Source organism: Nyctibius grandis, chromosome 31 (genome assembly GCF_013368605.1).
Source record: "Nyctibius grandis isolate bNycGra1 chromosome 31, bNycGra1.pri, whole genome shotgun sequence".
Taxonomy (NCBI): Eukaryota; Metazoa; Chordata; class Aves; order Nyctibiiformes; family Nyctibiidae; genus Nyctibius; species Nyctibius grandis.
The window spans coordinates 626,480-652,563 of NC_090688.1; the positions used below are offsets into that span (position 1 = coordinate 626,480).

At 55.4% G+C, this 26,084-nt stretch overlaps 3 protein-coding genes across 5 annotated transcripts in view; all 3 read left to right on the forward strand.

The window, feature by feature from the left end:
* The first annotated feature begins 5,893 nt into the window (after positions 1-5,893).
* On the forward strand, positions 5,894-8,307 carry LOC137674918 (acrosin-like). The gene is made up of 5 exons (XM_068420731.1): positions 5,894-5,964; positions 6,281-6,481; positions 6,820-7,085; positions 7,363-7,508; positions 7,975-8,307. The coding sequence occupies exons 1-5, from the start codon at positions 5,894-5,896 to the stop codon at positions 8,305-8,307; spliced, it is 1,017 nt and encodes a 338-aa protein (XP_068276832.1).
* Positions 8,308-14,649: 6,342 nt separating this feature from the next.
* On the forward strand, positions 14,650-17,068 carry LOC137674919 (acrosin-like). The gene is made up of 5 exons (XM_068420733.1): positions 14,650-14,720; positions 15,041-15,241; positions 15,580-15,845; positions 16,124-16,269; positions 16,736-17,068. The coding sequence occupies exons 1-5, from the start codon at positions 14,650-14,652 to the stop codon at positions 17,066-17,068; spliced, it is 1,017 nt and encodes a 338-aa protein (XP_068276834.1).
* A 7,874-nt stretch (positions 17,069-24,942) lies between these two features.
* Positions 24,943-26,084, forward strand: part of LOC137675073 (ceramide synthase 4-like) — a 40,691-nt gene continuing 39,549 nt past the window's right edge. The window contains exon 1 of one of the 3 annotated variants that reach the window (XM_068420971.1): positions 24,943-24,973. The gene's annotated coding sequence lies outside the window, so the exon portion shown is untranslated. Of the gene's footprint in view, positions 24,974-25,077; positions 25,126-26,084 lie in introns of those variants that run through there. The other 2 variants (XM_068420970.1, XM_068420973.1) reach the window with 2 other exon arrangements.

The following is a 26,084-nucleotide window of genomic DNA, read 5'->3' on the forward strand; positions in this document are numbered from 1 at the left end:
TCAAAATCTTCCTTAACCAGTTACTAAAAACAAACGCCAGCCTCTTCAGGAGCTGCAGGGTTCTACTGCCCCTGGACTTCTGGGGAAATGGCAAAACCCCTGAGACAGACTGCTGCTCAGGATGCTGGAGAACCCATTCACTGGACAACAGACAAGGTAAAAGCACTTGAGCTTTTTAAGCAAGAATTAACGACTGCACCTGCTCTGGGATTTCCAGACTACAGTAAGACATTTACCTTGTGTGTACATGAAGAAATTTAATTATCCCAGCTAAAATCGGTACAGTCTGGTAGCTCAAGGATCCCCTGCTTGTGCAGCTACGACAGCTGCTGCAGCACTCCTGGTTGAGTGGAGTAAAAACCGTGGTGCTTGGATCCCCTCTAGTGGTACAAGTACCACATGGAATTGAAATGCTGCTGTCACAGCACCTTACCCAGGCAATGTCACCAGAGCAAATACATCGCTACGAGCTGATTCTGTTAACAGCAGAAAACAGTAGTTAAGTGGTGTAATGCACTGAGCCCTGGAACCCTAATCCCTCCACCTGGGGAAGAAACTCCACGTCATGATTGTGTAGTAACAACTCATGAAGCCAAAAAGACTCGAAAATATTTAACAGATGTGCCATCTCCAGATCCTGATCTTGAACTATGTGTAGACGGGTCGTCATATTATCTGAATAGTAACAGGGTTACAGGTTATTCAGTAACTACTGAAAATAGTGGAGGTTTCACTACTCAGTCCGAAGCTGAGTGCACAAACAGAAGAACTGATTGCATTAACAAAGCCAGTTGTCCAAAGAAAAGACTGTAAATATTCACACTGATTTGGAGTGTGCCACTCCACTGGACAGTTATGGAAGCAGTGTGGGTTTGTAACTTCTAGTGGGAGTAAGTACTTAACTGTTAACTATACAATTGCCAAAGAAACTAGCTATCATTCATCAGCCAGCCGATACTGGTGAAAGGACAAAAGAAGAAATAAGGAATGATCTAGCAGATGTTGCTGCTAAAGCCACAGCACAGCGGCTGTACAAAGCACTTACTACTTTGTAAGACCGCTGTGCTTACAAGCAGTCCAACCTGGTGTTGCCTGCTCCTGAAAAGATGTATTTGATTGTTCCTACTGAAGAAATTTACTCTCGGAAAAGGTATAAAGCAACCCAAGACTACTAGGGAATGTGGACAGCAAGTACAGAAAACCTTCCTATTTTACTTAAGCAATGCCTGATTCCCATAGCAAAAATACATCAACATCCAGGGCGTTTTGGCACTGCTGCACTAGCCCAGACAGTGCTGAAGAATTGGATCAACACCAGGAATTTATGCCACAGCCAAACAGGTAGCTGCATCTTGCACACACTACCTTTAGCCTAAATGAATATTTAGCAAAGACCTCAACAAACAACAAAACTGTCTCCCTGTGAAATACTATTCAAAAGACTGATACAACTCTCTGGAACTTACGTACGCCCTCATGTAAGTTTATTAGAGGGAAATGAAAATGTGACCTCTTATATTTTGCAGGTTCAGTACTTATTAAAATACAATCGGGCCTGGGCACAGCGAATACAACCAGTACCTCTAGAAGGGGCTCTGCAGAGTAAAGGTATGCAAAAGAAAGGATAACTTATCTCCTCGGTGGAAGGGAGCATTTTTGGTATTGCTAACCTTTCTCAGCAGTAAAGGTGGAAGAATAAACTGACTTGAATCCATCACTCCCGCCTGAAAGCTGTGACTGGTCTAGAATTGGAATCAGGAAACCCTCCTGCTACTGAGGGAGCATTCACCACTACAGAGACAAAATTACTCACAGCCAGGGACCTACACAGAGCTAAGTGGATCAGCTGTGGACTCACTAACCTTACATAAAAATTTGACAACAGGAAAGTGGAAAGTAATTTGTTACTTATGACTTGCACATGGACTGAACTATATTCTTACTTAAAACTAGAGTGTAAGCAAGAGGTAATGGTCTTTATTGCAATATGCTATTTGTTTTTTCATACTAATAATAATTTTAAAACCCTTACATGAAATCCATTACAATGAGACATCACATTGTAGATTTGTTCTGGGATGGATTTTATTGAGGTCTGCAAACTCTGAAATAATGTGACAGATTAACTTGGTATTCTGTAGGAAGCCATAATCAAAGTAAAGATAATTGTAAAATTTTTGTTTCCTATGGGATCCTGTCATCTAATCTGGGTCCAAGCATTTCTGGTTAACCTAAAACCACCAGATCTAGCACATACCAACGCTTGTACAGGAAATAGTTTGCATGATTAAGATTTATTTGAAGATTATACTACCCTATTGACACAGCTACCTGGGCAACATAGAATATGTGGAGAAAGGGCATTCAAGTATTAACCCTCAACCCCGTGTGGGAAGTGTATTTTAGGTGCATTAGCACCATTTGCACAGGTTAGACCCAGTATCTCTTCTGCGTCTGTAGCTCATAACTACTGGTATATATGAGAAAAAGCGTTACAACTGTCTTATAGAGTATGGCACTAAGTCCCACCTGTTTGTGAGGTGGAACCCCATGGTTAGAGGTTGCTGAACTATAAAGATCTATTGCAAATGTTTCAATAGAATTAGAAAAAAGCCATTAATGAAACTGCAGATAGTATTCTAGCACTACAGGAAAAAATCAAATTACTATCACAAATGGTAACAAGGAATTGATTAGCTCTTGGCTCCCAGACTTGGGTATAGGACTGTGAGCTAAAAGATTTTTGGTTGTTGTACTTGCTGTCTTAATTCACTTTGTGATTATATATGTGCATTTGCAGTGTTGTGTCACCTTATGCACTCAACTTAGTAGTAAAATAATGGATAATATAATGTGACCCTGATGGTCTGTCACGGTTTAAGGCTGGGCCGGCTCTTAAACCAGTGGCAGACGCTCTCTATGAACCCTCCTCCCTGCCCAAGAAGGGGAAGGGAAAGAGAAAAGGGAGAGGGACTTATGGGTTGGAAAGTTAAAACAGTTTTAATGAACTATAATAATGAAAAAGAGTATAATAATAATAATGGAAATAATTAAATAGACACAAATATATACAAAACCAAGATCAAGCTGCCCTGATGTCGGCCACGTCCCCACCAGCACTGCAGGGCAGGCTCTGGGAAGGCTCAGGCTGGGCCCAGCGATGGACGGGAACTGGGTTCAGGGGTGCACGGATCGGGATCGGGGGCAGCAGGAAAACAGACGGAGTCCTCTTTGGACACCGGCCATAGCAGAAAGGAGTGAGACCCTCGTGATCCCCCCGCTTTATACTGAGAATGACATGTATGGGGTGGAATACCTTCACTGGTCAATTTTGGGTCACCTGCCCTGTCCGCTCCTCCCTGGAGATGTGACCCTTCTGCGGCTCTGCACTCGTAAATTCCTAACTAACATGCAGTTAGTTTCAAAAAGTGCAGTTACTTAGAAGAAACTTAGCTGAAAGGAAAAATGACTGAAAGGAAAATTGGTCTGTTTTAGGCCAAATCAGGACATGGTCAAAAGAAAAGGAGGCACTATTAAGAAAATCCTCCTCCCTATTACAAGAATTAATCTTTACAGTACAAAAGTGTATTAACGTTGCTAATATGTATTACTTCACATTATACACTGTAATATAATGAGGTAGTGGACGTTACTGCAGATGCCATTGTAGATGCAGATGCCGTTGTAGATGCCACAGCAGATGCAGATACCACTGCAGATGCCCTTGCGGAAACATATACAATTTCAGATGCAATTACAGATGGAGATGCCATTGGAGATGCAGATGCCACTCCAGGTACCTCGCATATGCCCTTGCGGTTGTAGACAAAATTGGAGGTGCAGAGAGCATTGCAGGTACCCTTGCAGACAGAGATAGCATTGCTGATACAGACGCCATTTCAGAGGAAGGTATCTTTGCAGATGTCATTGCAGATGCAGACACATGTACACTTACAGAAGCCATTACAAGTACATGTGCAAATACAGATACCATCACCGATATAGATACAGTTACGGGTACAATTATGGATACAGATACAATATGAGACGTAGATGTTGGTGCCATCAGAAATACAGGTACTGGTACCATCACAGACACCATCACAGATACTGGTATAATTACAGACACAGATATCAACTAAATACGCAGCTACAATTGCAGATACAGGAAAGAAGTATAAACAATTTGAGATACCATTACAGACTCCATTGCTGATGCCATAGCAGATGCACACACCACTGCAGATGTCACTGCAGATGAAGATGCCATAGCAGATGCAGATACCATTGCAGAGACCATTCCAGATCACGTTGCAGGTGCAGATGAAATTTCAGGAGGAACTACAGATGGAGATGCCATTGAAGATGCTCATGCCATTGCAGATGCCACCAGAGATACAATTGCAGCAGCAGACGCCATCGCTGCACGCATGCATGTGGGCAGGTGGGTGGGTGCACTCTGTGAGCATGCATGTGCAATGCACCCGCTCCCACAGCCCGCACGCGTGCAGACTGCAGGGTGTGCACGCACAGGCTGTGTGTGTATGTGTTGTGTGCGCACTGGCCAGGTGTGCATATGCCTGCACTCTGTGTGTATGTGAACACTGTGCATTGCACTCTGTGTTCGACACGTGTGTTTTGGAGTACCAGTGTGCACACACTCTGGGTGTGCATTACACCTCCTGTTTGTAGCCCATGTGTGTCTCCACAGTGGGGGTGTGTGTACGTGCACCCTGTCCGTGAATGCAGTCGTGTCCGCACAGCAATTTTCTGCATGTGTGTGTGTGTGCTCTGTGCACACTGTATCCAGCCCATGTTCCTCCCAGAGAAAGTCTCCATGCAAACCAACCAGTAGTTTGCTCACATGTGACCAGCTCCTTGATCCCCCTTCTCTCTATTTTCCATCTTTATACGACCCCCTCACCTTCCTTGACTCTTCTCTTTCTCTGCCCTTGTCTCCTTCCAAACAAGGGACCAACCCCCGGTAATTTTTTCTCCCTTGCTCCCAGGTTTGCCACACCTGTGAACAGATATGATGTTTCAGGTGCTGTTCGCTAGGTCATCTTGGACTTCCTTGCTCTCGTGAGACCCCCCCAGCAGTGCTGCATCCAGCTCTGGGGCCCCCAACATGAGAAGGACACGGAGCTGTTGGAGTGAGTCCAGAGGAGGCCACGAAGATGCTCAGAGGGCTGGAGCCCCTCTGCTATGGAGACAGGCTGAGGGAGCTGGGGCTGTTCAGCCTGGAGAAGAGAAGGCTCCGAGGAGACCTTCTAGCACCTTCCAGTACCTGAAGGGGCTACAGGAAAGTGAGAGAGGGGCTTTTTACAGGGGCATGGAACGATAGGACAAGGGGAGCGTTTTAAACTGAAAGAGGGGAGATTGAGATGAGATATGAGGAAGAAATTGTTGACTGTGAGGGTGGTGAGACCCTGGCCCAGGTTGCCCAGAGCAGCTGTGGCTGCCCCCTCCCTGGCAGTGTTCAAGGCCAGCTTGGATGGGGCTTGGAGCAACCTGGTCTGGTGGAAGGTGTCCCTGCCCATGGCAGGGGGGTTGGAACTAGATGGTCTTTAAGGTCCCTTCCAACCCAAACCAGTCTGTGATTCTGTGATCCTATGGTTTCTCAGAATAGGCGGGATTTCTCGAGAATTGCTCGGGTGGGGATCTGTCGGGACTCTGTGATCCCAGATTGTGCTTCCCCTCCTGCTTGGAACCCCCCATGTTGCCCCCCACCCATTGGCCACCGTGCCCAGCACCCGCAACCAGCCCCTCTGTGACATCATCCCCGGGGCCAAGGGCACCACGGGCACCGTCAGTGCTGCCAGCACTACGTCGGCTGCTGCACTGGTGGCGACCAGCCCTCGGTTCTTGCAACTGACACTTGCTGATGGCAGCGATGGATTTGCTCCGCGTCATCGTCCTGCTGTCCGTGTGCTGGCCTGTGCACGGCATGTTGGACAGCTGTGGGTAAGTGGCCCGAGGCTCTGGGAGGGAGCTTGGGCAACACTTATGGGGTTCACTGGGGGGTGCGCGCTTGTCCCCCGTGGCCATGACACAGCTTCCCCAAGCCCGTGGGGGAGCCTCAGCTCCTTGCCAGCACCCAGGCTGCTGGCACAACTTGTGTGCGGGGCTAAAGCAGAACCAGGCATGGGCAGACACACGCCCCATGGGGTTCCCTGGCCCTGCTGTCCATGCAGCGCCTGGTGGGGAGGGAAGACGGCTGCCCTTCAGCCTGAACAGCAGCAAGCCCTCGAGCAGGACACTGATGAGTTTCTGCTTACAGAGGGACCTGCGGGCTGCGGCCCATGGTTTCTCGCTATGGCTCATCGCGCGTCGTGGGTGGCACAGATGCCCAGCCAGGAGCCTGGCCCTGGATCGTCAGCATCCAGGCTCCCTGGAAAACAGGCACAGGGCATGTATGTGGAGGGTCCCTCATCAGCTCACAGTGGGTCCTCACAGCAGCCCACTGCTTCATCAAGGTCAGGTAAGGAGGACCAGGGAACGGGCATGTCCCCGCAACACCAGCAGGTGCCCTGCCCGCAGCACCACGTGCTGCTCCCTTCCCTTGCCCTTGTGGTACGCCCAGTGCCCAGGCACTCCCGAGCCCACCTGAGAGACTGCTCAGGAGAAGGCTGGGCTTGTGCCACTGCTGCCCAGCAGCCTCCAGCTCCACGCTCCTTGTGCCTAAGGCATGCGAGGGCACTCACACCCTCCGCAGAGCTGCTTTCCCCTCTCCCTTGTGAAGCAGGAGGCAGGGAGCTGCTGGGCTGCTGCAGCACGTGGCTCCGCTCCCTCTGAGCTCTCTCTCCATCTGCCTTCCAGCCACATCAGCACGTGGCGCGTGGTGATCGGGGTCACCCAGTTGAGCCAGGAGGGCCCTGAGACCCAAGTGCGCAATATTGCGCGGCTCCTGGTTCACGAAAACTACACACAGGGCCCGGAGGAGAACGACATTGCGTTGCTGGTATTGGACCAGCCTGTCCAGTGCGGCTACTATGTCCAGCTGGCCTGTGTGCCCGACGCCTCGCTGAGAGTGTCAGAGCTGACCACCTGCTACGTCAGCGGCTGGGGTTCCACGACTCCAAGATGTGAGTTGCCAAAAGCGCTCGTGTCCTGGGGGCCAGCTTGGCACACGGGGGAGGCGGGTTGGGCTTCCTGAGAGCAGAGGCGACAGCCCGAGTCAGGCTGCGGGGACGTGTGCCTACAGAGACGTGGGCTGAGCCCTTGCCCAAAGCAAGAGAGAAGGGAAAGCCCGGTACGATGCCTCTGCAGAGGCAGAGGCAAGCCCTAGAGGGGGGTTCGTCCAGACAGGGCAGGAGAAGTGGCCACGAGCTGCTGGCTGTTAATTCCTTCCTGTGCTCACAGCTGGACAAACCAGCGATGCGCTGCAGGAGGCCCAGGTCCACCTCATCGACGTCGAGCTCTGTAACAGCAGCTGGTGGTACAGAGGGGCCATCCACACCCACAACTTGTGTGCTGGCTACCCGCAGGGTGGCATCGACACCTGCCAGGTAGGAGCGTGCTACAAGTCACCCCCAGCAGCACAGGCAGCCCCGTCACCACCGCCCAACCCTACCCCGGCGCGTGCTGGGCCTGGCAAGTCACCCTCCCACCGCTGGGTCCCCACCGCTCTCGGGGCTCACCTCCCCTTGCCCACGTGCAGGTCCTTGCCCGGTGCCCCCTTGTCCCAGAGACCCACAAAGCCCAGCCAGTGCTCTTGGCAGCCCACAGGCCCACAGCCCAGGCCTGCAACATGCGTCTCCCACACACGCAGCAGCACTGTGCAGAGATGAGAGACAGCCCCACCTGACAGGCCCCCGACCCCCTCCCACACAAGGCTCTGCAGGCCCCAGCACCTGAGCAGAGCCTTTCTGCGCAGTGAACACGGCTCCGGCAGGTGCTGGGAGAGAGAAGGAGCCAGCCGGAGTGCTGGCAGCGGCCACCCAACACCACCTCATCCTCTCTCCCCCGCTGCAGGGTGACAGCGGTGGTCCTCTCGTCTGCAAAGACAAGAGCGCTGACTACTTCTGGCTTGTTGGGGTGACCAGCTGGGGTTATGGCTGTGGGAGAGCAAGGCAGCCCGGAGTCTACACCTCCACTCAGCACTTCTACGACTGGATCCTGGTCCAGATGGGACTGCGCCCAGCAGTGACGGCTACTCCAGCGCCACAGCCAGTCCTCACCACAACCCCCTTGCAGACGCCAACACCCACGCAGTCGGGCAGCTTTAGGTCCTGTCCATTTCTAGTCCGGAAGATCGTGGAACTCTTCAATCTGCTGAAGAAGTTCATGCAGCACCTAAAGGGGTGAAGGCTTGAGCAGCAAGATGGGCAGGATCCAGTGCAGGCTGCAGGTTACCATCACCGTTTCCCCCTGGGTCAATGCCTGCCCACCCAAAGGCAGCCGCAGCTCCTCCCAGCGCACACATCCTCTGCAGCTGACTTAGCCCTTGAAATAAAGTTGCCAGTTTTCACAGCTAACCATGCTTCAGTCCGATTCAGTCTCCTGTGCCAGGCAAGGACTTCACGGCCGGCGCCTGCAAAATGAGGCTGCAGGCAGACAGTAGGGCACAAAGGGCCAGAGTCACTGCGAAGGGCTGGAAGCGTGCCTGCTCAGAGAGGAGGGTGCTCAGAGCCACCGTGGGACGGAGACTGGCACGCTGAGGCTAGAAAGAGGACAGGAAAAATGATGTGACATGCAGACAGCTTTGGGGGCATGCATTAAGCTGAAGCACATCTGAAGGCTGTGCAACCATTCAGCACGATTTGGACAGACTGGAGAGCTGGGCAAAGAGGAACCTAATGAGGTTCAACGAGAATACGTGCAGAGTCCTGCACCTGGGAAGGAGTAATAAAGTGCACCAGTACAGGTTAGGAGGCGATCTGCTAGAGAGCAGCTCCGTGGAGAAGGACCTTGGAGTCCTGGTGGACAACAAGTTCTCCATGGGACAGCAATGTGCCCTTGTGGCCAAGAAGGCCAGTTGGATCCTGGGGTGCATTAAGAATTCTTAAGTCTTCCTTTCTGCAGACTTTCTCTTGTACCTCCAGGGTCTGGGATTCTTGAGGGCTGGCCTTAGCAGTAAAGACTGTGGCAAAGAGTCTGGGGGCACAAGTTGTTTTCTCCTCCCTCCTTCCATTTGCAGGTGATGACGTGGGATGGAATAGTAGGATTCTCTCTATTAATGCCTGGCTACGAGACTGGTGCTACAGGCAGGGCTTTGAGTTCTTTGATAATGGCTGGTTTTATAAGACACCAGGCGTGACGGTAATACATGGGAAAGGTTTATGTCGTAGGGGCAAAAGGGTTCTGGGACAGGAATTAGCAGGGCTCATTCGGAGAGCTTTAAACTAGATTCGAAGGGGGATGGGGTAGTAGCTGGGCTTGCACCACTGGGGCAACGCTCTAGTGTTGAGGTAGACCGGGAGGCCTCCCATCCCCCTGGGGTGAAATCGGTGTGCTCAGCTCGCTCCCTGAAATGCCTGTACACCAATGCACGCAGCATGGGGAATAAACAGGAGGAGTTGGAAATCCGTGTTCGGTCGGGGGGCTATGATCTAGTGGCAATTACAGAGACTTGGTGGGACGCCTCGCATGACTGGAATGTGGTCATGGATGGCTATGTCCTGTTCAGGAAAGACAGGCCGCTAAGGAGAGGTGGTGGAGTTGCTCTTTATGTGAGTGAGCAGCTAGAATGTATTGAGTTCTGTCCAGGGGCGGATCAGGAGCGAGTTGAGAGTTTGTGGGTGCGAATTAAGGGGCAGGCTGGCAGGGGTGATACTGTTGTGGGTGTCTATTACAGGCCACCGGATCAGGATGAGGAGGGTGATGAGGCCTTCTACAGGCAGCTGAGAGCAGTCTCACAATTACAGGGTCTGGTTGTCGTGGGGGATTTCAACTACCCTCATATTTGCTGGGAGGCCTACTCAGCCAGCCATCCTCAGTCCAGGAGGTTCCTCCAGTGCATTGATGATAACTTTCTGATGCAAATGGTGGATGAGCCAACTAGGAGAGGAGCGCTGCTGGATCTTATCCTTACTAACAAGGAGGGTCTGGTTGAAGAGGTGAAGGTTGAGGGCAGCCTTGGTTGTAGTGACCATGAGATGGTAGAGTTCAGGATCTCATGTGGCAGGAACAGAATAGCTAGCAGAATCACAGCCCTGGACTTCAGGAGGGCCAACTTTGGCCTTTTCAAGCAATTGCTAGGGGAAATCCCATGGGACAGGGTACTAGAAGGTAAGGGGGCCCAAGAGAGTTGGTTAGCATTCAAGGACTGCTTCTTCCGAGCTCAAGATCAGAGCATCCCAGCAGGTAGGAAGTCAAGGAAGGGTACCAGGAGACCTGCATGGTTAAACAGGGAACTGTTGGGCAAACTCAAGTGGAAGAAGAGGGTGTACAGATCATGGAAGGAGGGGCTGGCCGCTTGGGAGGAATATAACTCTGTTGTCAGAGGATGTAGGGAGGCAACTAGGAAAGCTAAGGCCTCCTTGGAATTAAACCTTGCAAGAGAGGTCAAGGACAACAGAAAGGGCTTCTTCAAATACATTGCAGGTAAAGCCAACACTAGAGGCAATGTAGGCCCACTGATGAATGAGGTGGGGGCCCTGGAGACAGAGGATAAAAAGAAGGCGGAGTTACTGAATGCCTTCTTTGCCTCTGTCTATATTGCTGGAGGCTGTCCTGAGGAGCCCCGGACCCCTGCGGCCCCAGAAGAAGTCAGGATAGAGGAGGAATCTGTCTTGGTAGATGAGGGCTGGGTCAGGGACCAATTAAGCAATCCGGACGTCCATAAATCCATGGGCCCTGATGGGATGCACCCGCGGGTGCTGAGGGAGCTGGCGGAAGTCATTGCTAGGCCACTCTCCATCATCTTTACTAAGTCGTGGGCAACGGGAGAGGTGCCTGGGGACTGGAGAAAAGCGAATGTCACTCCAGTCTTCAAAAAGGGCAAGAAGGAGGACCCGGGTAACTATAGACCGGTCAGCCTCACCTCCATCCCCGGAAAGGTGATGGAACAACTTGTCCTTGGTGCTGTCTCTAGGCACATCAAGGATAGGGGGATCATTAGGGGCACTCAGCATGGCTTCACCAAGGGGAAGTCATGCTTAACCAACTTGATAGCCTTTTATGAGGACATAACCCAGTGGATAGATGATGGTAAAGCTGTGGATGTGTCTATCTCGATTTCAGTAAAGCGTTTGACACTGTCTCCCACAGCATCCTCGCAGCTAAACTGAGGAAGTGTGGTCTGGATGATCGGGTAGTGAGGTGGATTGTGAACTGGCTGAAGGAAAGAAGCCAGAGAGTGGTGGTCAATGGGACTGAGTCCAGTTGGAGGTCTGTGTCTAGCGGAGTCCCTCAAGGGTCGGTACTGGGACCAGTACTATTCAATATATTCATTAATGACTTGGATGAGGGAATAGAGTGCACTGTCAGCAAGTTCGCTGATGACACAAAACTGGGAGGAGTGGCTGACGCACCGGAAGGCTGCGCAGCCATTCAGAGAGACCTGGACAGGCTGGAGAGTTGGGCGGGGAGAAATTTAATGAAATATAACAAGGGCAAGTGTAGAGTCCTGCATCTGGGCAAGAACAACCCCATGTACCAGTACAAGTTGGGGGCAGAGCTGTTGGAGACCAGCGTAGGGGAAAGGGACCTGGGGGTCCTAGTGGACAACAGGATGAGCATGAGCCAGCAGCGTGCCCTTGTGGCCAAGAAGGCCAATGGCATCCTGGGGTGTATTAGAAGGGGTGTGGTTAGCAGGTCACGAGAGGTTCTCCTCCCCCTCTACTCTGCCCTGGTGAGGCCGCATCTGGAATATTGTGTCCAGTTCTGGGCCCCTCAGTTCAAGAAGGACAGGGAACTGCTAGAGAGAGTCCAGCGCAGAGCCACGAAGATGATTAAGGGAGTGGAACATCTCCCTTATGAGGAGAGGCTGAGGGAGCTGGGTCTCTTTAGCTTAGAGAAGAGGAGACTGAGGGGTGACCTCATTAATGTTTATAAATATGTAAAGGGCAAGTGTCATGAGGATGGAGCCAGGCTCTTCTCAGTGGCATCCCTTGACAGGACAAGGGGCAATGGGTGCAAGCTGGAACACAGGAGGTTCCACATAAATATGAGGAAAAACTTCTTTACGGTGAGGGTGACCGAACACTGGCACAGGCTGCCCAGAGAGGTTGTGGAGTCTCCTTCTCTGGAGACATTCAAAACCCGCCTGGACGCGTTCCTGTGTGATATGGTCTAGGTAATCCTGCCCCGGCAGGGGGATTGGACTAGATGATCTTTTGAGGTCCCTTCCAATCCCTAACATTCTGTGATTCTGTGATTCTGTGAAAGGCGGCATTCAGTAACTCCGCCTTCTCTGCATCCTCCGTCACCAGGGCACCCTCCTCATTCAGCAGCGGGCCCACCTTTTCCCTAGTCTTCCTTTTGCTGCTGATGTACTTGAAGAAGCCCTTCTTGTTGTCTTTGATGTCCCTTGCCAGATTTAATTCCAAGCGGGCCTTGGTCTTCCTTGTCGCCACCCTGCATACTCTGACAACCTTCCTATATTCCTCCCAAGTAGCCTGTCCCTTTTTCCACACTCCGTAGACTTCCTTCTTCCAGCTCGGTTTTGTCAGAAGCTCTTCGCTCATCCATGCAGGTCTCCTGCCCCCTTTGCTTGATTTCTTACTCATAGGGATGCACCGATCTCAAGCTTGGAGGAAGTGAAGTTTGAACATTGACCAGCTCTCACGGACCCCCCTGCCCTCTAGATCCCTAAGCCATGGGATACCCGCAAGGAGGTCCTTGAAGAGGCCAAAGTCAGCTCTCCTGAAGGCCAGGGTTGTGGTCCTACTTATTGCCCTGCTTCCTCCACGCAGAATCCTGAACTCCACCATCTCGTGGCCTGTGTTATACAAGAGTTCACAGTGTCTTCTGTCTTCACCTTTTATGAACTAATGCTGCTCATCCGAGGCACCTTGCAGAGAAGGCCTGTCATGAAGCGTGGTTTGGAAAGGCAGGTGGTTTGACCTGAAGACTTTAAATTGTGCACAATTACCACTTCCCTTGCTAGTTGAATTTTTACTCTGCTGAGCTATTCGTAGTGGTAGAGTTAGGATTGCAGAAGAATGTGGTGCATTTCTTTACTCTGTGAATCTTATTTTTCCCAAGCATTTGAAGGTTGATAAATTCCTATGTTCTGGAGTGACGTGGGGTACGACAGGCAAGATCCGGAGGCTTTAGTAATAAAAGCAGCAGTGTTTTTCAACCAGCCACGGCAAGTTCTCTCATGCCAGCTGCCGCATTGGTTGGGGAGTTCATTTAGGGCTATTCAGGAGGTCGTGGTCACTGGCACCTTTTTTTCCCTTGCAAGTGAGGATTCTGAAATGGCACATTAAAAGGATCAGGCAGTTTTAGAAGCGAAGAAAACTACCCAAAGTGAATGCAGATGTGGTCTGATGAGTACTTGTCTGTAGTTTGGGCAATTTAAGAAGTCACCGTCCTGCAAGTCTGATACAGTATCCAGTCAGAAACTAATTTCAATGCCAAGTAAACACTAAGGGAAGTGGCTTATTTGGCTTCAGGTGGAGTGGCACGCTGCAGTCTGGCTGACAGAAGTCTAACTGCATGCGGTGGTTCTCAGGAGAACCTGCGTAAATTGATGCAACAAATGAAACACAAACATTAGCCTATAAATCCAGTAAGGGTGGTGCCGGGGGGGGAGATCTCTACCTGAGATGTACAAACAGAAAAAGGCATTAAAATGCTGATGACTTTTTGTTTTCACAGCTGCCCTGCACTCCAGCATGGGAGCAAGGCCCCACCACACAGCTGTAGAAGGCAGACTGAGGAGATGCGGCTGATCCAGGCTTTACCAAAGCCCTGCAGATTGGCATGGGGGGCTGAGAGCAGAAGCATCCCTCTCTGCCTAGAGATTGACATTTCTTGTCCTTGGCCACGCGGACCACGTGCCACGAGCGCCCTTGTCATCGCTGGCCCAGAAGAGCACTAGAACTCACAGACAGCAAGGGCCTGAGGCTGGCCGAGGGCGTTGCTGTGGCTGACACAGCCAGCGTGGGCTGTGCTGCATCTGCGTTTCACTGTGCATTGAGCAGGAGGCTTGACGCTGCTTGGGGACGCTGGCCTTGTTTGGCTGGCACATCCCTGCCCACCTGCTGCACCTGCAACCAGACTGGCTCTTCGCACCCAAACGTGCATACTGCCCGTAGGAGTTCTGTTGTCTGGGGTATGTTTTGTGGGAAGGACCTGGTGGCACACGGCTGCAGAGAGCAGGGTGGCGGTGACCTTCCCAAGGAGGCTGTGATGCCACACTTGTTTCTTTCCTGCTGGCTGTTCGCAGGCAGTGCTGGGAGCCAGGCGCTGCTGCCTGCCACGGCGCCTGCACACCCTCATCCCGCAAGCAGAGCATTCAGTGGGGGTCTGTCGGGGTGATCTGATCCCAGATTGTGCCTCCCCTCCTGCTTGGAACCCCCCATGTTGCCCCCCGCCCATTGGCCACCGTGCCCAGCACCCGCAACCAGCCCCTCTGTGACATCATCCCCGGGGCCAAGGGCACCACGGGCACCGTCAGTGCTGCCAGCACTACGTCGGCTGCTGCACTGGTGGCGACCAGCCCTCGGTTCTTGCAGCTGACACGTGCTGATGGCAGCGATGGATTTGCTCCGCGTCATCGTCCTGCTGTCCGTGTGCTGGCCTGTGCACGGCATGTGGGACAACTGTGGGTAAGTAAGTGGCCCGAGGCTCTGGGAGGGAGCTTGGGCAACACTTATGGGGTTCACTGGGGGGTGCGCGCTTGTCCCCCGTGGCCATGACACAGCTTCCCCAAGCCCGTGGGGGAGCCTCAGCTCCTTGCCAGCACCCAGGCTGCTGGCACAACTTGTGTGCGGGGCTAAAGCAGAACCAGGCACGGGCAGACACACGCCCCATGGGGTTCCCTGGCCCTGCTGTCCATGCAGCGCCTGGTGGGGAGGGAAGATGGCTGCCCTTCAGCCTGAACAGCAGCAAGCCCTCGAGCAGGACACTGATGAGTTTCTGCTTACAGAGGGACCTGCGGGCTGCGGCCCATGGTTTCTCGCTATGGCTCATCACGCGTCGTGGGTGGCACAGATGCCCAGCCAGGAGCCTGGCCCTGGATTGTCAGCATCCAGGCTCCCTGGAAAACAGGCACGGGGCATGTATGTGGAGGGTCCCTCATCAGCTCACAGTGGGTCCTCACAGCAGCCCACTGCTTCATCAAGGTCAGGTAAGGAGGACCAGGGAACGGGCATGTCCCCGCAACACCAGCAGGTGCCCTGCCCGCAGCACCACGTGCTGCTCCCTTCCCTTGCCCTTGCGGTACGCCCAGTGCCCGGGCACTCCCGAGCCCACCTGAGAGACTGCTCAGGAGAAGGCTGGGCTCGTGCCACTGCTGCCCAGCAGCCTCCAGCTCCACGCTCCCTGTGCCTAAGGCATGCGAGGGCACTCACACCCTCCGCAGAGCTGCTTTCCCCTCTCCCTTGTGAAGCAGGAGGCAGGGAGCTGCTGGGCTGCTGCAGCACGTGGCTCCGCTCCCTCTGAGCTCTCTCTCCATCCGCCTTCCAGCCACATCAGCACGTGGCGCGTGGTGATCGGGGCCACCCAGTTGAGCCAGCAGGGCCCTGAGACCCAAGTGCGCAATATTGCACGGCTCCTGGTTCACGAAAACTACGCACATGGCCCGGAGGAGAACGACATTGCGTTGCTGGTATTGGACCAGCCTGTCCAGTGCGGCTACTATGTCCAGCTGGCCTGTGTGCCCGACGCCTCGCTGAGAGTGTCAGAGCTGACCACCTGCTACGTCAGCGGCTGGGGTTCCACGACTCCAAGATGTGAGTTGCCAAAAGCGCTCGTGTCCTGGGGGCCAGCTTGGCACACGGGGGAGGCGGGTTGGGCTTCCTGAGAGCAGAGGCGACAGCCCGAGTCAGGCTGCGGGGACGTGTGCCTACAGAGACGTGGGCTGAGCCCTTGCCCAAAGCAAGAGAGAAGGGAAAGCCCGGTACGATGCCTCTGCAGAGGCAGAGGCAAGCCCTAGAGGGGGGGTTCGCCCAGACAGGGCAGGAGAAGTGGCCACGAGCTGCTGGCTGTTAATTCCTTCCTGTGCTCACAGCTGGACAAACCAGCGATGCGCTGCAGGAGGCCCAGGTCCACCTCATCGACGTCGAGCTCTGTAACAGCAGCTGGTGGTACAGAGGGGCCATCCACACCCACAACTTGTGTGCTGGCTACCCGCAGGGTGGCATCGACACCTGCCAGGTAGGAGCGTGTTACAAGTCACCCCCAGCAGCACAGGCAGCCCCGTCACCACCGCCCAACCCTACCCCGGCGCGTGCTGGGCCTGGCAAGTCACCCTCCCACCGCTGGGTCCCCACCGCTCTCGGGGCTCACCTCCCCTTGCCCACGTGCAGGTCCTTGCCCGGTGCCCCCTTGTCCCAGAGACCCACAAAGCCCAGCCAGTGCTCTTGGCAGCCCACAGGCCCACAGCCCAGGCCTGCAACATGCGTCTCCCACACACGCAGCAGCACTGTGCAGAGATGAGAGACAGCCTCACCTGACAGGCCCCCGACCCCCTCCCACACAAGGCTCTGCAGGCCCCAGCACCTGAGCAGAGCCTTTCTGCGCAGTGAACACGGCTCCGGCAGGTGCTGGGAGAGAGAAGGAGTCAGCCGGAGCGCTGGCAGCGGCCACCCAACACCACCTCATCCTCTCTCCCCCGCTGCAGGGTGACAGCGGTGGTCCTCTCGTCTGCAAAGACAAGAGCGCTGACTACTTCTGGCTTGTTGGGGTGACCAGCTGGGGTTATGGCTGTGGGAGAGCAAGGCAGCCCGGAGTCTACACCTCCACTCAGCACTTCTACGACTGGATCCTGGTCCAGATGGGACTGCGCCCAGCAGTGACGGCTACTCCAGCGCCACAGCCAGTCCTCACCACAACCCCCTTGCAGACGCCAACACCCACGCAGTCGGGCAGCTTTAGCCCCTGTCCATTTCTAGCCCAGAAGCTCGTGGAACTCTTCATTCTGGTGCGGGACCTCCTGCAGCACCTAAGGGGGTGAAGGCTTGAGCAGCAAGATGGACAGGATCCAGTGCAGGCTGCGGGTTACCATCACCGTTTCCCCCTGGGTCAATGCCTGCCCACCCAAAGGCAGCCACAGCTCCTCCCAGCGCACACATCCTCTGCAGCTGACTTAGCCCTTGAAATAAAGTTGCCAGTTTTCACAGCTAACCATGCTTCAGTCCGATTCAATCTCCTGTGCCAGGCAAGGACTTCACGGCCGGCGCCTGCAAAATGAGGCAGCGGGAGCTGCGCTGGGCCGTGCTTAGGCCCACGGGGCTGCGCCCGCCCGGGCTCCAGAGCGGCTCTGGGGGTCACTGGGATGCCCTAAGGCAGGGGCTCAGCCCCCCTGACCCCCAGCGCTGCGGGACTGCCCCGACAGAGACCTCACCCTGCCCCTTGTGCCAGCCAGACCCGCAGAGGTGAGGCTGCTTCCCGAAGGTGCCGGTGGCTGCGTTGGCCCCGGCTTGTGGTGCTCGGCTGGGAAACGGGCAATAAAGAGAGAGGAAGTTTCCGGGCGCTTTTGGGCCGGTGCGAGGATTTTTCACGATTCCTTTCCCCCCTTGCTGGTCTTGTGGCTGCCCAAGGTGCAGCCAGACAAGGGGAGGAGGGTCCCTGCCTGGCCTGCAGCTCCCTCCCTCCCTCCCCATTCTGGGGGGGATTTGGGGTGATTTTGCTGCGGCACTGAGGCAAAGCCGCGTCCCAGAGCTGAGCGCGGTGGGACCCGAGGAAGGGCGTGATTGTCCTGAGGCTTTGCAGGGCTTTGTCCCGAGCCCTGTCCCCCCTGGAGGGGACACTGGTGGTGCTCAGGACGAAGGCCTTGCAGCCCTGACTGTCGTGTGTCCGTCCCCGGCCCCCCCAGGTCTGTCCCTGTCCCAGGGGCTCTGTGCTGCTTTCTGCGTGGGGCCGTGTGCGTGAGCCCTGCAGGGACCCGTGTGTCCTGGCTGCCCTGGGGAAGGGGACAGAGCAGTCCCTGCCCCGCTGGCGCTGACTCGGCTCTGGGGGCGATTCGGTGCCCTTCGGGCTCGCCGGCTCCGATTTGGGGCTCAGCGGGGCTTTTGCACCCCTGCGGTGCCGTTTCCTGGTGCCCCCTACGCTCCCTCCCCGTCCCACTCAGGCACGGAGCGGTTCTGGACAAACACAAACAGCTTTTAATGGCAAAAACAAGAACAAACTCCCCTCAAAGCTACTCTAACCCCCTCCCTCCCCAAATACACCCACCCTCCTGCCACATCCCCTACTCCCCCCATCCCATTCTCATCACTGTGGTGGGACTAATCCCCCCCCGCCACTCCCATGCTGCCTCCGAGAGCCCTGCGTTTGCAGGGTGCTGTGGCCAAGGTGCTCTGCCCCCCGCTTCTGCCCCCGCTTCTGCCCCCACTTCTGCCCCAGCTTCTGCCCCCACTTCTGCCCCCGCTTCTGCCCCCACTTCTGCCCCCGCTTCCGCCCCCACTTCTGCCCCCGCTTCTGCCCTCGCTTCTGCCCCAGCTTCTGCCCCCGCTTCTGCCCCCGCTTCTGCCCCAGCTTCTGCCCCCACTTCTGCCCCCGCTTCTGCCCCCACTTCTGCCCCCGCTTCCGCCCCCACTTCTGTCCCCGCTTCTGTGGCACGGCCATAGCAGTGTCACCAGGGTCCCCAGGCATGGGGTTGCTGGTGGCACTGTCTATGATGACCTCCACCACCTCTATGGAGGACTCAAAGTGCCACCAGGTCTCATCGAGCAGCTCCTCCTGGGGCACTTCAGGGTCACCTCCTGGGTCCCCAACGCTGTCGTTGTGGGGGGCAGCACAGGGGCTGGGGTGGACGTCGCTGCCCAGGGGTGACCCCACAGGGGTGGCCGTGCCGGAGTTGATGGCCTCTCCATCCTGCCCCTCCATGTGCTGGCAGCTGGGGGTGGACATCGGCAGCACTGGGGTGGCCTGGGCCACCGCTCTCTGCTCAGTATCGGTGTCACTGTGTGCCCCAGGCACGGGGCTGCTGGTGGGACTCTCCGGGTCCACCTCCACCGTGTATATGGAACCCTCAAAGAGCGACGAGGTCTCCTTGAGAGCTGCCTCCTGGGGCACTTCAAGGTCACCCTCTGAGTCCCCAGTGTGGTGGTCGTGGTGGGCAACAGAGGGGCTAGGGGGGACGTTGCTGCCCGGGGGGATGTCGCTGCCCAGGGCTGTCCCCGTGGAGGTGGCCGTGCTGCAGCTGGTGTTCCCTGCAGCCTGGCCCTGCATCTGCTGCCAGCCGGGGATGGACATCTGCAGCACTGGGGGGGCTGGGGCCACCGCTGTCCCCTCAATGCTGGTGCCACTGGGGTGCCCAGGTGTGAGGCTGCTGCACAGATCCTCCAGGCTGAGCCCCACCGTGTCCAGGAAGGGATCAAGGAGCCTCAGGACCTCTTCAGGAGCCTCCTCATCATAGGTGTTGGGGTCACCTGCCAGGTCCCCAGGGCCTTGGTCGTGGGGGGCAGCACAGGCGCTGGGGGGGACATCACTGCCTGGTGGGATGGTGCTGTCCGGGGCTGTCCCTGCGGTGGTGGCTGTGCTGGAGGTGTCGTTCTGTGCAGACATCCCAGTGCTGTGCTGGGACGTCAGGGTCACCGGGGGGGCTGGGGCCACTGGGATGACGGTCCTCTGGATGCTGAAGAGCTGGGAGCCGAAGCAGCAGCCGCACGGAGCCATCTGCAGAGCTGGGGGGAAAGCGGGAGCCGTGCTGAGCTGGGGGGAGCCTCGAGGGGCACCCACCGAGCCGGCCCCATTGGCCGACGTCCCCCAGCCCTGCGCCAGGCACGTGGGGAGCTCGTGGCCAGGGCGCTGCCTGTGGGGTGAGCTGCTGAGCTGGGGGGAACGGGGCTGCACATCGGGGAGGAGACTGGCTTGTGGGGGGTGAGAGGGGAGAGCTGGCCCCAAGGATCTGGGCAGTTCTCCGGCAATGGGGTCGACTGGCGCGCATCAGGCAGGCGAGGGCAGGGACGCTCGGCTGGGCTCGCTGCAGCGCTGCCCCAAAAGTGCTGGGGGGACAGGGGTGGTGGGGCTGGAGTGCCCGGGGTGGGGGTGCTGAAGGTGCCCGGGGTCGGGGTGCCCGAGCAGCCAGGGGTGCCATACCTGCTGGTGGTGCCTGAGGGGCCGGGGGTGCCCCCACGCCTGGGGGTGCCCAGGCTGCGAGGAAGGGCCGCTCCTGCCTGGGCAGTTGGTAGAGGATGGCTGAGCCTGCAAGAGAGCCAGGAGTGACGGGTGGGGGTTAGCTCAGCTCTGGCCCCCAAGGACTTCCCCGTGCTGCAGGGGTGGGGGTCGGTTCCTACCTTGGGGATAGATGGTTTTGGGGAGCACAAGCGGCTGAAGGAGCCGGGGCGCCGGGGGGAACCGGGGGCCACGCGCTGGGAGCTGCTGTGGTGGCCGCGCCATGGTGCCTTCTGGCCCCGTTGGCTGCTAAGGGCTCTCTGGCGTATCCCGGGAGACGATGTTGGGGATCCCTGTGTGCCGCCCCGCCCCAAGAGCCTCCCCAGCTCCTGTTGTCATGGAAAGGGTTAAGAGGGGCTGGGGTGTCCCCTCCCCCCGACAGGCGGCTCTCAGGGGCTGAGGGTGCAGATGCTTTTTGCTTTAAGTAATGTTTTTTAGGGGGAAAAAGAACAAGTTGATTGGGCCGAGCTGTGTGGGGACCAAGGAGCATCCGCAGCCTCCTTGTGCCACACGGCAGATGCATTTGTGCCTCTTGCCCGTGCTCCTGCGTGCTGCCTGGGCTGGAGTGCCGCAGGGGGAGGGAACGGTGTCGAGGGCGCGAGGGAAGGTCACACGTTGTCACTTGACAGCACGCTTTCCCCAGCTCTAGTAACCAAGTAATGTAAAATAGTAACCAAGAAATCTCTGTAACCCACCATTTAAGAAGGACGTGAAGGTCCTCGAATGTGTCCAGAGGAGGGTAACCAAGGTGTTGGCAGGGCTGGAAGGGATGTCCTGCGAGGAGCAGCTGAGCACTCTGGGTTTTGTCGTTTTCGAGAAAAGGAGGCTGAGGGGAGACCTCATTGCTGTCTGCAGCTTCCTGGGGAGGGGACGTGGAGAGGGAGGTGCTGAGCCCTTCTCCCTGGTAATTGCATGCTCTTCCCTGAACTATCTGTGCAGTCCCAGTTAGACGCTGTCTCACAGCATCTTCTCTTAAGAGCTGAGGCCTTGCAATATCTGCTGAAGACAGCCTCCTCCTTTCTGCATAAACAGGATCTATTTGGGGAGTAGATAAACTAATCCTATGGACATGCTGTGTCCTGGTCGTGAATTAGAATGTCCTTGGGATCCTTAGGATTGAGAGGTGCATGAAGAAGACGGTAGGATGAGGCATCCTATGGCCCATCCCATCCAGTTCTGGGCCCCTCAGTTCAAGAAGGACAGGGAACTGCTAGAGAGAGTCCAGCGCAGAGCCACGAAGATGATTAAGGGAGTGGAACATCTCCCTTATGAGGAGAGGCTGAGGGAGCTGGGTCTCTTTAGCTTAGACAAGAGGAGACTGAGGGGTGACCTCATTAATGTTTATAAATATGTAAAGGGCAAGTGTCATGAGGATGGAGCCAGGCTCTTCTCAGTGACATCCCTTGACAGGACAAGGGGCAATGGGTGCAAGCTGGAACACAGGAGGTTCCACATAAATATGAGGAAAAACTTCTTTACGGTGAGGGTGACGGAACACTGGCACAGGCTGCCCAGAGAGGTTGTGGAGTCTCCTTCTCTGGAGACATTCAAAACCCGCCTGGACGCGTTCCTGTGTGATATGGTCTAGGCAATCCTGCTCCGGCAGGGGGATTGGACTAGATGATCTTTCGAGGTCCCTTCCAATCCCTGACATTCTGTGATTCTGTGATTCTGTGATCCTGAGAGAGTCATGACTCAGAGTGACTTGAACTTCAATGTAAGACTCCAACTATTTTCCAGAGTATAACCAAGGTGACATTTGTTGGTGGGAAGATGGACTAGTGAGGCCGCAGTCCCCAGCAGCTCTGTCCAAGCCCGTGTGCCCCATCCTGCAGGAGCACTCACCTCGCCATCAGTGACCTGCCCATTCGTTTCTGTTTGCAGTTTGATGGCCCCAGCCAGGCTGGGTGCGCAGGGACTTCAGTTTCCCACACGAGGGTGCTCTGTCCACATGGGCAAAGGCCCCACTCGAGGTTTTTCCAGTGGAGCACATCATAACCCAGCATCGCACCGGAGAGGTCACAGCCCAACTGACCATCAGGCCTGGTCAGAGCTTTGTTTGGACTTGTTGAACAGGATTTCAGAGGATGACTCTTTCCTAGGCTATAACTAGAGGACTTGTCTGACATCTGAACACAATATCATCCTTCTCTCAGTGGGCAGCTGGCGGATAGATGATTACGTTTAAAAAACGCTGGTTTTCTTACTCATAAATATATTGTAATAAAAATCCTAAGCCATCAGGGGTTCAGCAGCCTATGTTCTAAAATGAGAAGTGATTTTTAAGTACGTCAGTTTCTAATTATTTAATGAAACAACTTGCAGAAGCCTGATATTTAGAGGCTGTGTGTCCATCTTTGTGTTTCAGAGCCCTTTGGATGTCTGGAGGTACATATCCCCCAAAGACTGTTACCTTTTACGGCTTCAAGGGAGCACTCTCTGCAGTGGGAGTGAGGGGCAGCATCCAGCACTCAGAGTTCAAAATTCCCCACTATTTATACAAGTGACGAGGCACGCACGGCTGCTGTCCCTGTGCACCATGTCAGGGCTCCTCACCAAGGCTTTGTGTTCTGGGTCGCTTTGCTGTGTGGAGCCGTGCAGGTCTGTGCTGTGCTTTGCCGATGCTGCGGGTCTGTGTGCTGGTGACTCTCTGGGCATTACTCCGAGCCTGCTCCTCATGAGTGGCAGGACTCCTGTTATACCTCTGCAACCGAGAGAGTCACAGCAAACCGAGAAAAAAAAAAAGACAACACCCTGAACACAGCCCCTTCCTGTGCTCCAGTGGTCTTAGATGTTTTTGTTTCACCCTCCGCACACACTGAAAGGAGCAGATTTTTGCTCATGGGAGGCCCAATCCAACTCCTTTGGAACTCAGTGGGAGTTTTTCATTGACGTCAGTGGGCCTTGGATCAGACCCAGCAAAGCTGCCTTTGTCCATACTGCAGGGCAAGCTCTGTTTTGGGTTGGTTTCAGTGATGCCACACGACAAGCTACAGGACCACTACCTGCATGTAGGAGCACTGGGGTCCCCCCAAGGGGCTGTGATACAGCCAGATTGCTGACATGGTTGTAACTCCAGGCCCTACGACCTCGTGCAAATATACTCACTGATACATTTACCCCGATACAAATCTGTTCCTGGCAACCTGGCTGCTGGAGCAGAAACTCTTTTCAAGCCATCAGCCTGCTACCAGCTTGGTTGTGTATTGCTTGATTGGAACGGAGCATGTGGACTGAAATGTGTAAGCAAGAAAACTATAACAAGGATTTGTTTTAAATTTTTTTACCATTTCTATCTGCACAGGTATTTATAACCATGTGCATCATAGCCGTGCTGACTACGGCTCTAGAAAAGGCTGGAAATAAAAGAGCTGATGGACAGCATTTGAGTAAGATGAGAGAAGAGCCTTAAGTGCTCCAAGAGTGCGTTATAGCACACTGGCAAACAAGAATAGTACACGAGCTGTACTCCCAAGGCTTGAAAGCAAGAACGATGGGGTGGATTTTTTTCAGCCTGTGTAACACAGGAGGACAGAGTAGATCATCTTAAGGATTTTTTTTTCTGGCCTGAAAATCTACACAGGTGTACCGCAGTGATCCCAAAGCTGTGGTCCACAGTTATTAGCTCTTTCTCCTTGATTGGACTGCAATAATAGGTAGTACTTTAACCACTGTTTTTTCCATCTAAAGAGCAGCTGCAATTTGCTGAAGGACCTTATGTTTTTTCCTTTTTTTTCTTCACTTGTGAAGAAAACGCTGGGTGAAACGGAACACATTCGTTGCTGGCAAAAGATAAAATGTGGGACTGCAGAAATGGGTTCCAGCATCATCCACTCAAGTGTTTATAGGCTGCTGTATGTCCTGCTTGATGCATGATGTTTGCGTTTCAGAATATAACTGTGTGTACAGGTATTTAAAATGTATTTTTGCACAAGTGCTAGAGCAGGTGCTCAGGTATGAAATCAGCAGGTTTGTTGTAAAGAGCTTGAGGAGAGTCATGGAGATATAGAAGAGGTTACAGGCAAAAGCAAAGGGGGGGAGCGTGCCTGACAAGAAAAGGAGCAGAAGCTGGTTCAGCGGGGCGGGGGCAGGATGGCTGAAGGCTGCCTCTTCCATCGCACTGCCACGGCAGCAAGGGTCACCGATGTCCCCTCGCCCGTGTCCCAGCACGGCTGTCGCTGCCAGCCCTTCTCTTCCCGCAGACGTTCGTGCCCTCGGGGGCAGGCAAACAGGCCGAGTTTCCCTCTAACGCCACAACCCCCCCCGGCCCTTCCCGTGCGCTCAACGGCTCCAGGCGAGGCTCAGCCGGGGTGAACCACTCGGGGTCCCCAGCCCCCGCCTGCCCTCCCGCACCCCTCCGTGCCCCGACCCCAGCCGGCCCGGGTGCCCCCGCTCATGGCCCGCCGGCTCCGGGTGCCCATGGCAGCCCTCCCGCCCGAGGGAGACCCCGCCCGGGGGCCGCGGGCTCCTCAGCTCGGGCCTCTCCCCCCCGCGCCCAGAGCTGCCTGCGGCGGCCGCCCCGAGGCGCGGGCGGGCAGGCGGCGGGCAGGGCCGAGCGACGAGAGGCCCGGCCCGGCCCGGCCCGGCCGGCGGGGAGCAGCGTAGCGCAGCGCAGCGCCCGGGCCGCCCCCGCCCCGCGGCCGCCGCCTCCTCGCTCCGCCCGGGGCGCGCAGAGGCCGGAGGGGGCGCGGGGCTGCGCGGAGAGCGGGGGGGGCCGCCGGCCCGGCGGGGGAGGCTGGAGGTGAGCGGGCGGCGGGGGCGGGGACGGCGGGAGGGGGCGAGTGCGGGGGCGCGGGCGGGGCGGGGGCTGCGCGGGGGAAGGGGCGTTTCGGGAGCGTCTCGTCCCGGCGGAGCCGCGCTGGGAGGGAAGAGCGGCGAGGAGCCGGCGGGCAGGTGCCGAGGGGCCGCGGCGGGTGGGGAAGGGGCCGGGGGGGGGCTCGTGTTGGCTGCGACAATGGGGAGGAGAAGGAAAACCCTTCGCGCAGCTCTCGGAGGAGTTTCCGCGCCGCTGGTGCAGCGCAGGCGGATCGTGTGGGATCGGCACAGGAATAAAGGGTTGTCTTGGGGTGTGTTTGGGGCGAGGAAGGTCAGAGCGGGCGGCCGCAGCGGTCCTTGTTGAGAAGCCGTTGTGTCGTCCTGTGGGTAGCTCTTGGCAGAGTCCTCAGGACTTCACTCTTAACCCTTGGCATGAAGAATTATGAAATTGAGGGAAGATTTTCTTGCTGGCCATGAAAAAGAAAAAGGTGGCAAAGCTGGCCACGAGGCTGGAAGAATATGTTTGTGATTATGATTCTTTTTAAAAAGATTTGTGTAGTGGACAAAATTCACGTAGTATAAGGACCAAAAAAATTCCTCTTAGGTTAAAGTTGCCAGAAAATCCAAACCAAATGCTTGATGGCAAATGCCACTTCTGGAATCATTTAGAGCCAGCCGGCTGGTAGGGTTTAGGAAGCACTGACAGCTGAGTAAGACTAAAGTCAGGGATGGGAGCATGAGGTGAGTGTTGCCGGGATGGATAACGATGCTTAATGTGAAGTCAGGCACCTGAAGTTTAAAGCTAGCCAGATGTGAAAATGCTTGCTTATTTATCGACATACTTTATCAGCATCTAAAGATAATTCCTTGTTTTGCAAGTGTGATGTGAAGTTTGATGAGATGTGTTTTGCAGCAGCCAGCTGGCAGGTGTGTTTGAGAGGCCAAAGGTGGTGATGTTTGTCCTGCAAAGGAGCCCATCTCTGCTTTGGCCAACGGGGCCAGCTGGGTGTGAGCTGTGAGACTGTTGGGGACTGATCTGTCTGCAGGCTCAGGTTTATCAAGACAGTCAGGAGACTTAGAGAGACTTAAAAATGCAG

What these genes read in the sequence shown, in the direction of transcription:
- LOC137674918 (XM_068420731.1), top strand. Translation starts at nt 5,894, where the DNA reads ATGGATTTGCTCCGCGTCATCGTCCTGCTGTCCGTGTGCTGGCCTGTG. An exon ending in CACTGCTTCATCAAGGTCAG is followed by an intron (nt 6,482 to 6,819) that starts GTAAGGAGGACC and finishes TCTGCCTTCCAG; the next exon opens with CCACATCAGCACGTGGCGCG. An exon ending in GGGTTCCACGACTCCAAGAT is followed by an intron (nt 7,086 to 7,362) that starts GTGAGTTGCCAA and finishes CTGTGCTCACAG; the next exon opens with CTGGACAAACCAGCGATGCG.
- LOC137674919 (XM_068420733.1), top strand. Translation starts at nt 14,650, where the DNA reads ATGGATTTGCTCCGCGTCATCGTCCTGCTGTCCGTGTGCTGGCCTGTG. An exon ending in GGGTTCCACGACTCCAAGAT is followed by an intron (nt 15,846 to 16,123) that starts GTGAGTTGCCAA and finishes CTGTGCTCACAG; the next exon opens with CTGGACAAACCAGCGATGCG. An exon ending in GTGGCATCGACACCTGCCAG is followed by an intron (nt 16,270 to 16,735) that starts GTAGGAGCGTGT and finishes CCCCCGCTGCAG; the next exon opens with GGTGACAGCGGTGGTCCTCT.